Here is a 14458-nt window from a genome sequence, read left to right on the forward strand (position 1 = left end):
AGTAGGAACAAGACAGAATACATATGTGTAAATGAGAGGGAGGTCAGTGGAATGGTGAGGATGCAGGGAGTAGAGTTGGCAAAGGTGGATGAGTTTAAATACTTGGGATCAACAGTACAGAGTAATGGGGATTGTGGAAGAGAGGTGAAAAAGAGAGTTCAGGCATTGTGGAATGGGTAGAGAAGAGTGTCAGGAGTAATTTGTGACAGACGGGTATTAGCAAGAGTGAAAGGGAAGGTCTACAGGACAGTAGTGAGACCAGCTATGTTATATGGGTTGGAGACGGTGGCACTGACCAGAAAGCAGCAGACAGAGCTGGAGGTGGCAGAGTTAAAGATGCTAAGATTTGCATTGGGCGTGACGAGGATGAGCAGGATTAGAAAAGAGGGTCAGCTCAAGTTGGACGGTTTGGAGACAAAGTCAGAGAGGCGAGATTGTGTTGGTTGGACATGTGCAGAGGAGAGATGCTGGGTATATTGGGAGAAGGATGCTAAGGATAGAGCTGCCAGGTAAGAGGAGAAGAAGAAGGTCTAAGAGAAGGTTTATGGATGTGGTAAGAGAGGACATGCAGGTGATGGGGGTAACAGAACAAGATGCAGAGGACAGAAAGATATGGAAGAAGATGATCCGCTGTGGCAACCCTAACGGGAGCAGCCTAAAGAAAAAGAAGAAGATTTTATCTTGTAAATGTCTTAATCACTAAAATTTTAAGCTGTTGAAGATTATTAGAAAATACTTGGAAAATTATGACACTATGATGTGAAGTTAACTGTTGAACACAGTGATTCTTACCATTCTGATGAAGATGAAATCAGTCCTTTTTCTTCCTATCTCCAGCAGTGATTATTTTGTGGTGTTAAGGGTTACGAATGGATCATTAGAAGCAGCTTTAGTTCTGGGCACCCTCAGACTTAATATTTTAACATAATAAAAGAGCAGCATAATGGCACAGTGGTGGCCTCACAACAAAGAGGCCAGGGTTCACGTCCTAGATGCTCCCTTCCTGGAGTCTTCATGTTCTTCCTGTGTCTACATGGGTTTCCTCCAGGTGGTCCACTTTCTCCCCCAGTCCAAAGACGTGAAGGTTTGGCAGATTGCCAATGCTCCTGATGAGTGTGTTTGTGTGTGTTTAGTTTTGTTCACCCTTCCAATGGCATGGCACCCTGGTTTTGGGTCATTCTTGCTTTCTACCCAATGCTGGCTGGGATAAGCTCAAGCTTCCGCTGCTCTGGATAAGAGGGTTTAAAATATGGATGGAAAGTTTGATGGATGGATGGATGGATGGATTTTGTATGTACACCTATACACTGTAACAGAATAAGATGCTTCTCGCACCCTTGTACCCTCAGACTATACGTCAGACACCAGGTAAAAGTCCAAAGATGATATTTATTATAATAATAAAGTGCACAAAGCACGCTCCTCTCCACAATTCTCCAATAACAATAAACCACAATAATAAACAATCCTCCACTCCCAGATGCTTAGCCACCCTGCCTCCCAACTCAGCTCATCGTCTGGGAGCTCCCACAGTCCTTTTATATTCCCTGACCCGGAGGTGTTCCTTCCCAACAGTCCACAAGTCCTTATTCCTTCCGGGTCAGGGTAAATAATGTTTTTTTCTCACCCCGGAAGCCCGTCGCTCTTCCTATGACGAACTTCCAGGTCATAGGGCATGAAGAACTCTTCGGTCCTCCCTGCAGCTCCCTCTCGTGGCCCCCAAGGCATCCAGCAGGGCGGTGCATAAAAACTACATGGTCCATAATGCCTTGCTGGTCTTCTGGGGACCTCCATGCTGCAAGGAGGGCTCCATCTGGCGGCTTGGGGGTATTGGCCGGGGTACATGGCCGGCCATATCTTACAACACACAATTAATTAGAATTTACTTTTAATATTGCTTCATGCAAATAGACCTAAAATATACATGAAATATTCATCCATCCATTTTCCAACCCGCTGAATCCTAACTACAGGGTCACAGGGGTCTGGTGGAGCCAATCCCAGCCAACACAGGGTGCAAGGCAGGAATCAATCCCAGGCAGGGCGCCAACCCACCCACCATGTTTTTTAAGGGTGAACATAGATTGATGGCCTAAGTTGGGCCGTTCTCACCAAAACCTTCCTTATATTTTTATCACCAAGCTTTTTCTGATTTCATTTTAATTCTTAACGTTTGTGAAATGCATCAGATACTAAACTTAGTAGAGACTTACTGAGCTATAAGAGATTTAACGTTTGTGAAATGCATCAGATACTAAACTTAGTAGAGACTTACTGAGCTATAAGGAGAGCAGACCCATCATACTGCCAAACCAACATCACCCCATATACCAGCCACATATAAGACAATTGAGCTCTTATTCACATTTCATTACTTTTTTGACAGTCCTTTAGTGTTGACTTCTTTGTTACTGTCAAGCAAGATCCAGACCTGTGCCACAGGTGCTGATGTAACAGCTTGTTTCTCAATCCAAGAGAGTCAAAAAGCAGCAAGACGGCCCTATTCACGAATGTAAAAAAATGGTACAGTTTGTGCATTTTAATTACTAATTGTCAGGAATCCTTCATGCAAAATACAACAGTACACAACAGAAAAAGTAAAGTATTTCTGTGTGCTTAACGTGGCTCTTGCTGCAATAATAGAACAAAGACATGAGATCTGCAAATACTGTATAACTCATTCCTTATTTCCGCCTAGATCCAGGGGTCTGACATTTTCACCAGTGATATATTGTACATCCTGGGGAAACTGTTGAGCCTGTTAAGCCGCTTTAATTTCTTTGCCACTAAGAGCATGCTAAGAATTATTTTATATTCTGTGATGAGCTCAACTGCAACTTTAAGGAGAAAATGAGTAATAAAATGTGAAGAAGACAACATTAAAATTCAAAGCCTGTCGTGACATTTTCAATAATTGAACTCTTATCTAGGTAAAAAAAAATCAATTTAATATATAGAAATAATTTTTCCACCATGTTCATATGATAAGGCTGAAAAAAAATAAAATTGTCAAGTAATAATTATTTAATCTAGTAATGTTTCCACTAACCAAATTCAGTTTTTGTCACTTTTACAACTCAGCTCAAAAATCCATTCAGTCCAAAAAAATTAAAGAAGAAGAAAAATTGAAATGACAGAGTGTGTGATGAGTGAGGTCTGCCAACAATTTGTGCTTTAGAAAGTAGTGTCTATGATATCACGGTCACAATCTTGTGGCTCTTTTCGTCTGCCAAAAGACACTTTGTACTGTACCTGTCAAACATCAGTCACATAAGAGGGTGCAAACTTTGTGTACTTCCTGCCTGCTTCCTCAAACATCATACTCCTATCTGTATTAGTTGTTCCATATAGGATCTCCAAGTTTCTTTGAATACAGAAGGTTGGCAACTAAATTGGGTAAATAATATTACATAACATTCTTCAATTTGCCTTATTTAATTGAGTGTCATGGACACAGGTTCCCATATCTACACCATAGCAGTATCGTGGAGTCACGCTCTGCAACACATTACATAATAGTACTTGACAGTTATTGATATTGGTAACAGGGCGGGTATTTCGACTTTTTTTTTCCGAACAAACACCCCAATGTATTTTTTATGTTAACAGCTAATACAGAAATTGGCAAAATTACTCTTTGGTGTTTTTTCCATTTTACTTTGTTTTTCACTTTCTTTCTATGCAGTTTCCTTTCTATGAATTTGTTGTGGCTCATATATTGTCAATATATGACTTATGTTGCACAATTAATACAGGTTTATCTTCTTTATGATCAATATTATTAGAAAGGCAAACTGACAAAAACTTCTGCTTGTTTTCTTCTTGGGTAAATGGAACTTTGATCACATTACCAAGCCTGTGCACAAACACAAAATGAAGGATATGTCTCTCACTTGACTACTGAGTAAATTATGGGAAAATGGTTATTGCCATTAATAGTAAATAAATAAATTATCAGCGAGGAAGGCATTAAAGGATAGAATCCTAGGTTGATCACTTACACAAGAGCAAGTCAGTGTGCATTCACACTAAGAAGAAAATGAGGTTAAAGACCACATTCATTGAGAAGGGGCATTTAACCAGGTGCTGTCAAGGATAATTGCAAAAAGAAAGAAAGAAAGAAAGAAAGAAAGAAAGAAAGAGAAAGAAAGAAAGAAAGAAAGAAAGAGTTTAAGGAATTTTTTTTTGAATTTTGAATTTAACTTTATTAATCGATACTCAACAAATCATTTACAATATTGTAAGTAAAGCAAACAAATAAAACCCCAACTCACCCAAAAAAAAGAAACAATACTTAATTCATATGTCAAATAAGAAAAGTCAACTCATTATCTTCAAGTTTACAAATTGCCTAATGAACACACCATTTTTCCTCAAAGGAATACACATTTGCAGTCATTCTATAGAATTTGTATTCCAGATACGCCCTGGCTTTTACAAGTCCATGAAATATTCTTAACATGCCACATTGTTTATTTGACTTCTCTTTCTATTTCCTGGATTTATAAATCAACAAAGAAAGAATGAAACAAACAAACAAGCAAAGTCGCTGACAGTACTAAGAGAAAAAATATGATGAATAAAGAGACATTTGTGGAAGGGCAGATACTCTAGAATCGTCTAAATCAGAACACAGGCTTGGGCAAGTATATGGCAGAAAAATTGAAAATAATAAATAAAAAAACAGCCCGAAAAATTCCAGAAGGTAAGGAAAAGAGGAACCGAACAACAGAAGTAAGCACTTAACAAAAAAAAGAGAGAGAGAGAGAAAATACAGAGAAAAGAATCACAAAAGATTAAAAACAGCAAAATAACTAGACTGAAATAAACAAAAAAGGGACCAGGGACAGAGCTCCTTTTAAATCGTGACACCTGTGAGTTGTGGATACTTCAGTTTCTGTATCCAGACAGTGAACAGACACCATTAAAAAGGCTAATAAGATGATGTTAGGATGTACATGTATAACATCCCTGATATGTAGAGTACAAGTCAAGAGAGGTTATAGTTAAGCCATTTAACAAATGAGTGAGTCCTCAACTGGAGTATTGTGTGCAGTTTTGATCTCCATATGAAAAAAGACAGGGAATCTAAAAAGAGTATAGTGAAAGGCAACTTGACTAATATCAGGACTATGAGCTATGAGGAAAGTGTGCACATTTTTTAATTTAGGCAAACAGAATTTTAAAGGTACAAAAAAAATAGTACAGTGAATCCCAACTGTTGGTTTAAAGATAAATTATTCAATAGGAACATGGGAACAAAAATGGTCACTGTAGATATTGCACAAACGTGAGAAAGTTTTTTTTTCACAAAGAGAATCATGTATACCTGGAATTGATTTCCAAGTAGGGTGGCAAACAGTAGGAGTTTGGAAACCTAGAAAACTTTCTTTACTGTTATTTTGAGCTTTGTTGTGCTGAATGGCCACTTCTCATCCACATTGTTTTAATATTCTGAAATGCTATAGTTAACAAATTGTAACTTTGCATACAAATTGAAACTGTTTTGATAGTGGAAAAAGCATCAGTCAAAGGAAAGAAGCCATGGTTTGCATCTGTAGCTCTGGAGAAGGCACTGACAGGGTGCCACAAGTGGTGGTAAGATGGGCATTGAGAAAGTTAAGTGTGAACGAGTGACTATTGTCTGCAGTGGTGTCTGTGTTATGGATACGCACAAATGATTGTCAGGACAGTAGATGTGGTAGTGGAAGTCTTAAGGTGAAGGTGGGGCAGCACAAAGGGTCCTTTCTAGTTTGTTGTATTTGTGATAATGATGAAGGTGGTGATGAGAGAAGCCCATGTAAGATTTGCCATGGAAGCTCATGCATATTGATAATCTCATATTGATACCAAAATGTGAAGAAGAATTGAAATAGAAGATACTGAAATTGAAATCATTATCATAAAAGAAAAAGGCATCAGTGCAAATGTAGGAAAGACCAAAGTGACGTGGGATCTATAGAGGCAGGAGGCATGTATACGATGGTTGCATGGCCATATGATTTGTGCCATAGGTTGTTCATAAACAATGTAGTGTTGTGAAGGGTTGTCTGAAATCTGCAAGCATATACTTTGTACAGTAAAGTTCTTTAGTGAGCTGCAGAATATTGATTTAGTGAGCATAAATTTTGATAATGGTAATGGCGTAGTTTTGGAGAAATTAGGGTAAGCCTAATAGGTGAAATTTCAAGTGCAGATTGAGGTACATGCCCAGTAGTAATGGGTACATTGAAGGAATTCCAGGAGCTGCCTGCCATTCTAACTTTTAAAGAAACATCTTTTGCATAGAAGGGAAAAGTTTATGAAAGCTGTGTGGAGTTGTAAGCTCTATGGGAGTGACACATGTCCAGTGGAGGCGGAACATGAAGCAAAGCTGGAAAGAACAGACATGAGAATGATACAAAGATGTGTGCTCAGCCAATAGAAAGGCTCGATGTGTTGTTGTGAAGAGAAACAGGAAAGGTGTGAAGCAAAATGGCAGAGGATGATTGAGTGGAGAGGTGCACCAATATGAAAGGTATAAGACTAAATGGAAACCAAAATAAACCTGGTTAGTGGTGGTACCAGATGACAGGAAAAAAAAATGGCTTTCACCTCGACAGCAGAGGGTGGAAGAGAAAACATTAGAGGAACAACTGGCAAACCTGAGTAACAGCGGCGAAAATGTCTATTAAACAGTGATGATGATATAATAACTCAAATCCTAATAACCTTGCCAGAGTTCATATCTAATCTCCTAATTGAACGTTTAGGTACTTTTTATAGAAACATGAGTAACAGACTGGATTAAACATCAAATATTCTTATAGTAATTCTTCAGTATTTGAGATTTTATCTACAAAAACAAAAAATATATATATATTTTATATTGCTTGCAGAGAAGTGATGCAGGGATTTGTGAAAGTTATTGTATGTCCTATTACTGTAACATGATTAGCCACAGCAAAGTTAATATACTGAAATATTACAGGTAGAGTTGTCTCGCTAGCAGGAGTCTAGGTTCAGTCCTCCCACAACCCAAAGATACGTATGCTAGGTTGAATGGCGCTTCTGAGCTGACCTAGTATGAGTTCAGGTGCCCTGAGGTAGCACTCCATCCATAGCTGGAGCGTGCTGCCTTTGTGCCTGGAGCTCCTGGGATAGGCTTCTGAACTGCATTAAGCGGTTTAGCAATGGGTACACTGTTTTGCCTTGTCATCTACATAATAAAGTTACGAATGCTCATTATTAACTCAAAGACTTCATTTCTACATTAATGTTTTACTGTGAATAACCAAAGTAAATGTCATATTCTATTTAAAAAAAAAGTCGATTTTGACTGCATCATTTATTAAAATGGACGGAGCAACAAAGTATTTAACTATTTGTACACGACTATTGAATAAGTATCAATGTATTAATTGTTTATTTTGAAATATTACTGGAGTGAACATAAACAAAAAGATACACAGTAATACAGTTCTGGATCAAATAAATGGTAATTTATGCAAAATCTTTGTCCTGAATTAACTCGATTAGAAAACACACTTGTCAACAGATTGCAAATGTTAGATATGCATACTTAAACAGCATATAGTTATTGCTATAAACCTTTTTACATTCATTCTAAAATGAAGTGACTGCAAGTCTAAGTATACTTGTATTGTAGATTCATAAGCAATTTCCACATTTTTCTTATTTTGCCACTCATTTAGACCTAATTTACAAAAAAAACATCTTTCACCTTTTTCTGTTGTACAAAGTGTGATTTTCACACTGAATAATTAGAAGCGCTTATATTTAGATAAAGTATCTGGATATATTATTGTCATCTAATTAGATTTTAAGCAGGGCTGAAGTATGCAGAAAAAAATCATTAAAAATTCTTTCTAATGACCTACAGATGACAAAATGTCTGTACAGTGTTGCAATCAGACAGGCAGGGGAATATCAAACTTAAAGGACTCAATGTACAGGCAGCAATGATCTAATTAAAAACAGTATTTCACTGTCATTAACATTTTCACTTGGCAAAAGCTCCTTTCATTTCTGTCAGATTTCCCCAAGCTTGCACTGAGGCTCACATAGCCTTTCTAAAGCTCATGTTATTAACCTGTTTAATTTAATTTGCCTTTGTTTTATTGATTTTCATCAAATTCCCACTTTGTCTGAAGCATATTTTTGTCATTTAGTGTATACTTTATTTTCTATGTATAGGGAGACCCTGTTGAGTTTTGAACTTATACACCTCATCCAATATTTTGTACGGAGTAATATCATCCACCCCTGTGACTGACATGTATGCTCACATAACCCACACATACAAATCCTAAGCATTTGTTCCCTCATGTCCATATTCAATAAAGTATTCTTCTCTCAATTTTCTATAATTGAAGCTCACCATAAAACTTCTGAGTCATTCCTGAAGTTTTTATCTGTAGTTAACACTTAGGACTGGGTGGGAAAAATGTCAGGACTATTGTCCCTCTAGTTCCAGAGAGCTGGGTTCAATTCTTGACCCAGTCACTCTCTGTGTAGAATTTTTATTTTGCTGGGTTTACTGTTTTTCTCCTACAATGTGAAATAGTGTGTACTGTATTACAATAATTCTTTTCAGTTAACAAGATGGAATTCAGTGTCATCCTTAGTTAGTTCCTGCCTTATGCCCAGTGGTGTCTGGATAGGCTCCAAATTACTGTGATCTAATAACAGTTTTAATTAAGATGATTGAAATTGATAGATGTTGAACTCAATCACCTTTAAAAAGAAACCTGTGGGGTTCTACTATTCCTATTTTCAATTGTTTTATACTATTTATTTTATTAGTACTTTAATTTATATACAGTATACTGTACAACAAGGTTTTAAACAATTCACTTCTCTTGTTATGCTAGTGCTATACACTGAGAACTTACACACATGTATTAAAACATATGGTATTTGTATACATTATTACCCAATTCAAGTTAAAAAAGTAAAACAGATCTGATATATATATATATATACATATGTATATAAATTACTGAATTTAATTATTCAATGGATGTAAATATAGCAGAATGATGGTGGGAAGTCCGCTATAAAAGAGTGAACCTTCCCCAGCCCTGTAGCAATTGGTAGTGAGAGGCAGCTATTGAGGCTCCAGCAGATTTGTTTGGCCCTTAGGTTACAAATGGGCCAGCAGTCTGGCAGGTTACCTGCGGCTGCCAGAAGGACATCTAAGTACACAACCCCAGGGGTTTTGTAGGGGTAGGCCTGACCCAGAGATACTTCAGAGGAGACTAGAAGTGACTTCAAAAGTCATCCAGAGATCAGGTATAAAAGTAGTCATTAGGCATTGCTTTACTGAAGTTGGAATCAGGTGGAGTGTGGATGACAGTTTACTTGGCAGGAAGAAGGAGAAGACAAGATTTGCAAGCAGGGAGATTTGTGTGAAGGGTCTTTTACATTTTTGCTTTACTGCCTCATTTGTTGTGTTGTTCCTTGAAAGTGCTGTGCCTTCTTTATTCAGTTGTAATGAAACCTTTCTTCCACTATATTTTTTGGTTTCTTTTGAGTTTGGGGGTTGCAAAAACACCCGCAAAAGAGCCATTATATACAGAGCAGTTGCTGGATCTTGTGACATTGAAGATATCAAATTGCACAATTAGGGATCTCAGAGGATGATGGGTTACCCAGCATGACTTTTCAACATTGTTTTACATTATCAAAGTATCGAGAACTGGCTGCATACAGACAGCCAGTTAAAATGTTGCTTTATGGTGCCAGTTCCTTTCATAAATGCTTTCCAGGTATGGAGAATTCAATTGCAGTCTCATCTCTTTCTTTTTGCTTTTTCCAGTTTGTCATAGCAGAATAAATGAAAGACATTGGACAGACAAACATCTCTTCTGTTTGTAAGATCCATAAAACAACAGTTTACCTTCTTCTTTTGCAGCCACAGTTTACGCTTTGTAGTTTTGGTTGATAGCTAATTGGCTCTAAGTATTGAAATACACAAAAGATTGCCTCTATGACTCAAGACAAAATCAAACCTGTTTGCTTCTGTCAGGGCACGTCACAGACTGGTCTAAGTTACTTGTGATGTCAGATTGCACAAATGGGGTTCATGGGAGCAATTACGGGAGCCCCTGACTCACTAAGATTTTGTTAATTAAGTCTACAAGTGAAGATCACTGCTAAACAGTCCTTAACTTTTATTTGACCTTGATAATTCAGATAAAAGCTTTCGCTAAGGTCTATTATCTTAATCTAAAGTTAAAACCATTTTTGTGTTTGAATTGGGTGACACAGTGGTATTTTGGAGCAATTTGTGGAGCAGTGTTTGTACCTTATCTGCATGTATGCATGTTTACTAAGACTTCCTGTTTATCGCTATAGATACAAACATCAGTTTATTTGGCCACTTTATTATCTGCCTGTGTGTGGTCCTTAGTAATACATGAATGAGATCCAGTGATTGAAATAAAGGGTTCAAAAGTGGATAAAACTGATTACATATCTGTTATCATTTGCCTTTTTTATGTACCAGGTTTGTGGTAATGAAAAACAGGAGGCATTCTGTCGGTAGTTACTGATTACTATTATTTGGAAGTGTGCTCTACCACATTGAGCAACATTTGAAGAGGATTTTGTCATTTCTTTTCTTTGATGATCAGAGTTAATTTTAATTAATCATTTTTTTCCAAGTCGGAATACTTGTTGACAAAGATTATTGTTAATCATATTATTTCAATACATACAAGGTTCTCTTAAAAAGTTTGGAACCTGACAAGTGTATTCTATGATGCTGATATTATAAGTGGACAAAGATTATTCATTAGAATGTGTGAATTAGAAATTTTAAAGTGTACTAGTATTAATTAAGACTTGCATTTTATATAGTGGATAACAAAGTAATTACAACAGCACATGAGAACATTAATAATATTTGACAAAAACAGGCAATTAAAGCTACGCTCACCAATTCTACTCACCTAATTTCTCTAAAGTAACATCACATGAAATGTCAATGTCCCTAAATCACTAATCTGTACCACACTCCTTGCTAATCTATTCCTTGTGTCTATAGTTCTCTGGGAGGAGAAAAAATCTTTCTACCATTTCTGCAAAATTCACCCTTAACATGTTTCCAGCTGTATTCGTGTTCCTGTTGAAAACATTTTAAAGTAACAGCATGGATATACTACACTACTTTCTGTCATAATTTTTAAAACTTTAATCATGTCACCTCTTAATCCTCATTTGCTTAAACTTAAATCTCTCATCATAACTAATTTCTTGCAGTTCTGGAATTGACCAGAAGTCACTCTTCTCTTGACTTTTTCTAGTGTTGCTATGTCTTCTTTGTAGCCAGAGAACCAAAACTGTATATGGTACTCCAGGTGCGGCCTCACAAATGTGTTGTAAAACTTAAGCATAACTTCCTTTGACTTGTACACCACACATCATGCTACATAACTTAACGTTCTCTTAGCTTTCTTAATGGCTTCTGAACACTGTCTGGATGTTGATAGCGACAAGTTTACTACATCTCCCAGGTCATTTTTCAGACATCCCATTTTATTTTGAAATCTAACATTTCTACTTCTAATGTTTAATGCCCTACATTTGTTTCCATTAAATTTCATCAAGCACAAATCTGCCCAAGCCTGTATTCTGTCCAAGTCTCTCTGTAATAATTCAGTTGATTATAGACTATTCTCAGTTACACCTAGCTTGGTATCATCTGCAAACTTAAACAACTTGCAAATATTTGTATCCACATCATTTATAGTCATTAAAAATACAAGTGGCTCTATGAGTAACACCTGAGGGACACCACATTTAACATCACCCATTTCTGGTTAGGTTACTCTCACCATAACTTTCTCCCGACTGTGTTTTAGCTAATCCTGTACCCATCTACACACCAGGCTCTGAACTCCCTCGTCTTTTAGTTTTTCTGAAAGCTTCTTATATGAGACCTTATCAAATGTCTTTTGAAAATCAAGATAAATCTTATCAGATGCACTTCTCTGACCTTATCCTTTTGTTGCTTCTCCATAGAATTCCAGCATGTTTTGGCTTTTCTGAACTCATGTTGACTATTCAGTAAAGCTCCTGTTCTTGTCATGTGCTGCTCAGTCTTCTCCCTAATAATTTCTTCCATTAATTTACCTGTGATGTGCGTAAATCCTACCAGCTTATCATTACTTGGATCTGCCCAGTCACATTTTTTATATAACAGGATAATATTTGCTCTTCTGCAGTCCTTAGAAGTTTCTCCAATGTGCAGTGTACTCATTAACCACCTTAAGCACTCTGGGGTAAATGTTACTGTATCTGGTTCTTTTGCTTTGCTAGATTTCAGCCATTTTAAGTCGAGCAGTATTTCTTCCTCTGCAATTTACAAATAACTTGGTTCTAGTAGTTAAAGTTACTGTTGGTAGGCCCTCCACTCCCTCATATGTGAAAACTTCAAAAAAAAAGCAAGTTTAGACAAATGACTGTTTCAGTCCTTGTAAATTTTGAATTATCCTTAGTGTTCACGATATAATTCATCATCTCATTAACTATTTTTTACTACTAAGATACTGAAAGAATCTTTTTAAGTCATCATTCACCTTATCTGTAATATTTTCCTTAACTACCTTTTAGCTTGAATGGCTAGTTATCCCATTATAAAAATAATTAAATTCCTTTAACTGAGCCATTATGGTGCAACATGCAGTTCTGTTTTGAATGTGAGTGGTGAATTTTCAGTATCATTATTATTTTTATGTTGTTTCTGAAAAAAGTACTTACTGGTCATAAAAAAAATAGAAATGAAAGAAATATGAGTTGGATCAAACAGAAGTTAATCATTTCATTTAATCAGTAAAAGCATATTGTTGAATGTGTGCATATTGCTAATTGTGTTTCTTAATTGGCCCTAGGGAGGACGTATAATGATTTAAATCAGTATCCTGTCTTCCCATGGGTGTTAACCAACTATGAGTCAGAAGAGTTGGACCTGACACTACCTGGAAACTTCAGAGACCTCTCAAAGGTATTGTACTAATCCTTTATTGAGTAATTGGGAAAAAAAAAAACTGGAATGTTTTAATTGAATCTTTTTAAAGTAAACAAAATGAACCTTTTTGATATTTATTGCTTTGTACAGTCAAGTAATTGATCCAATATATTCTCCCTATGATGTTAATTTTATTTACAGTCATTAGTTGGGTCAAAGCTGATCTGTTTTTTTAATGTAGAAATATAATAAACAAGTTATCTATTTCAGTTTGATAGGTTTAAAATAGTAGCAAGGAGATTTATTGCAAACATTACAATCCAATGTCGGATTCATAAACAAATTGTAAGCATATTAGTGAGCACCTGCAAATAACTGTTTTAATAATGCTAATTAATATCTACTAATCAGAGATCTGTTTCAAAGTAACTGTAATGTTTGCTTAAATTTAAAGATAAATAAAGAAAACAGTTTTATTAGCTCTTGAAAGTTTGCTTACATTCCCAAAATGTACTTTGTTGTACTTGAGATAAATAGTTTTGCATAAATTGTTAATCAATATTATACAGAAATTCATTTTAATAAGAAATCATTCAACTTTGTTGTTTCCCTTTACATCGTGAATGAGAACTCGTAACATAATTGGCATACTTCACATGCTGAATTTGTTTTCTTCTCTTTTCCATAATGGTGTCAGCTCTATAAAAGATGGAAGGAGCTCACAAAGGAGACTGTTTTGTTTGTTTATCTCTCTCTAATTTGCTGTTACTGGTGCTGTGTTGGTGTTTTAAATTCAAAAGATGATACAACAAAAACATTCATTATTTCAACTAACAAGCTCTTAGCATCCCTTAATACTGTACTACCTTTTCAAAGTGATTTTGGATGATGTCATGTCAGGATAATGTTGTGGAACAAAGCAGACATAACCCATTTAGTTTATTTGATGTCCAATGTTACTTAGGTATTTTGGCACAGATATTGGAACTTTAAACAGGTCATAATTTATGTGGTAGACTCCAGAATGTTAACCAGACAGAACAGATTTTATTCCCAGCATTACCTTAATCCCTTTACACAGGAAGGCTCCGGCAGACTGGTAGGAGGCAGATAATAAATGGTCGTCCATAAGAAACTCTCTCACATTATGGATGGATGGTATCTGATATGCTGAACAAACTACAATAGTTGAAGAATGTCTTCCAGACCCCTGTTTTATTTCTAAATAATTATAAATCACTTATCATTAAATATAATCTGTTTAGTTTCATTGCTTATCTGGTTTGGTTCTCTGAGAACATTCTTCTGAGTTTTCTTATATATTGCATTTGAGTTTCCCCTCACCCGTACAAAATGTGTGCCTTGAGGAAACAATGTCAGTCAAACTCTATTTCTGCTTTTATTATCATGAGTATGTAGCAGAAAGGTCACCCAGAGGACATTGAACATGCTTGTTAGAATCTGGGTTAGCGACCCTTTGAAGGA

The 14458-nt window shown here is 36.2% G+C and overlaps 1 protein-coding gene across 15 annotated transcripts in view; it reads left to right on the plus strand.

The window, feature by feature from the left end:
• nbeaa (neurobeachin a) overlaps positions 1 to 14458 on the plus strand; it is an 894135-nt gene that overhangs the window by 725232 nt on the left and 154445 nt on the right. For all 15 annotated transcript variants that reach the window (XM_039745777.1, XM_039745778.1, XM_039745781.1 and 12 more), the window contains one exon: positions 12897 to 13009. In XM_039745777.1, coding sequence (XP_039601711.1) covers positions 12897 to 13009 — 113 coding nt within the window. The remainder of the gene's footprint in view (positions 1 to 12896; positions 13010 to 14458) is intronic.

The sequence above is a fragment of the Polypterus senegalus genome, chromosome 2, assembly GCF_016835505.1.
Source record: "Polypterus senegalus isolate Bchr_013 chromosome 2, ASM1683550v1, whole genome shotgun sequence".
Lineage (NCBI taxonomy): Eukaryota > Metazoa > Chordata > Cladistia > Polypteriformes > Polypteridae > Polypterus > Polypterus senegalus.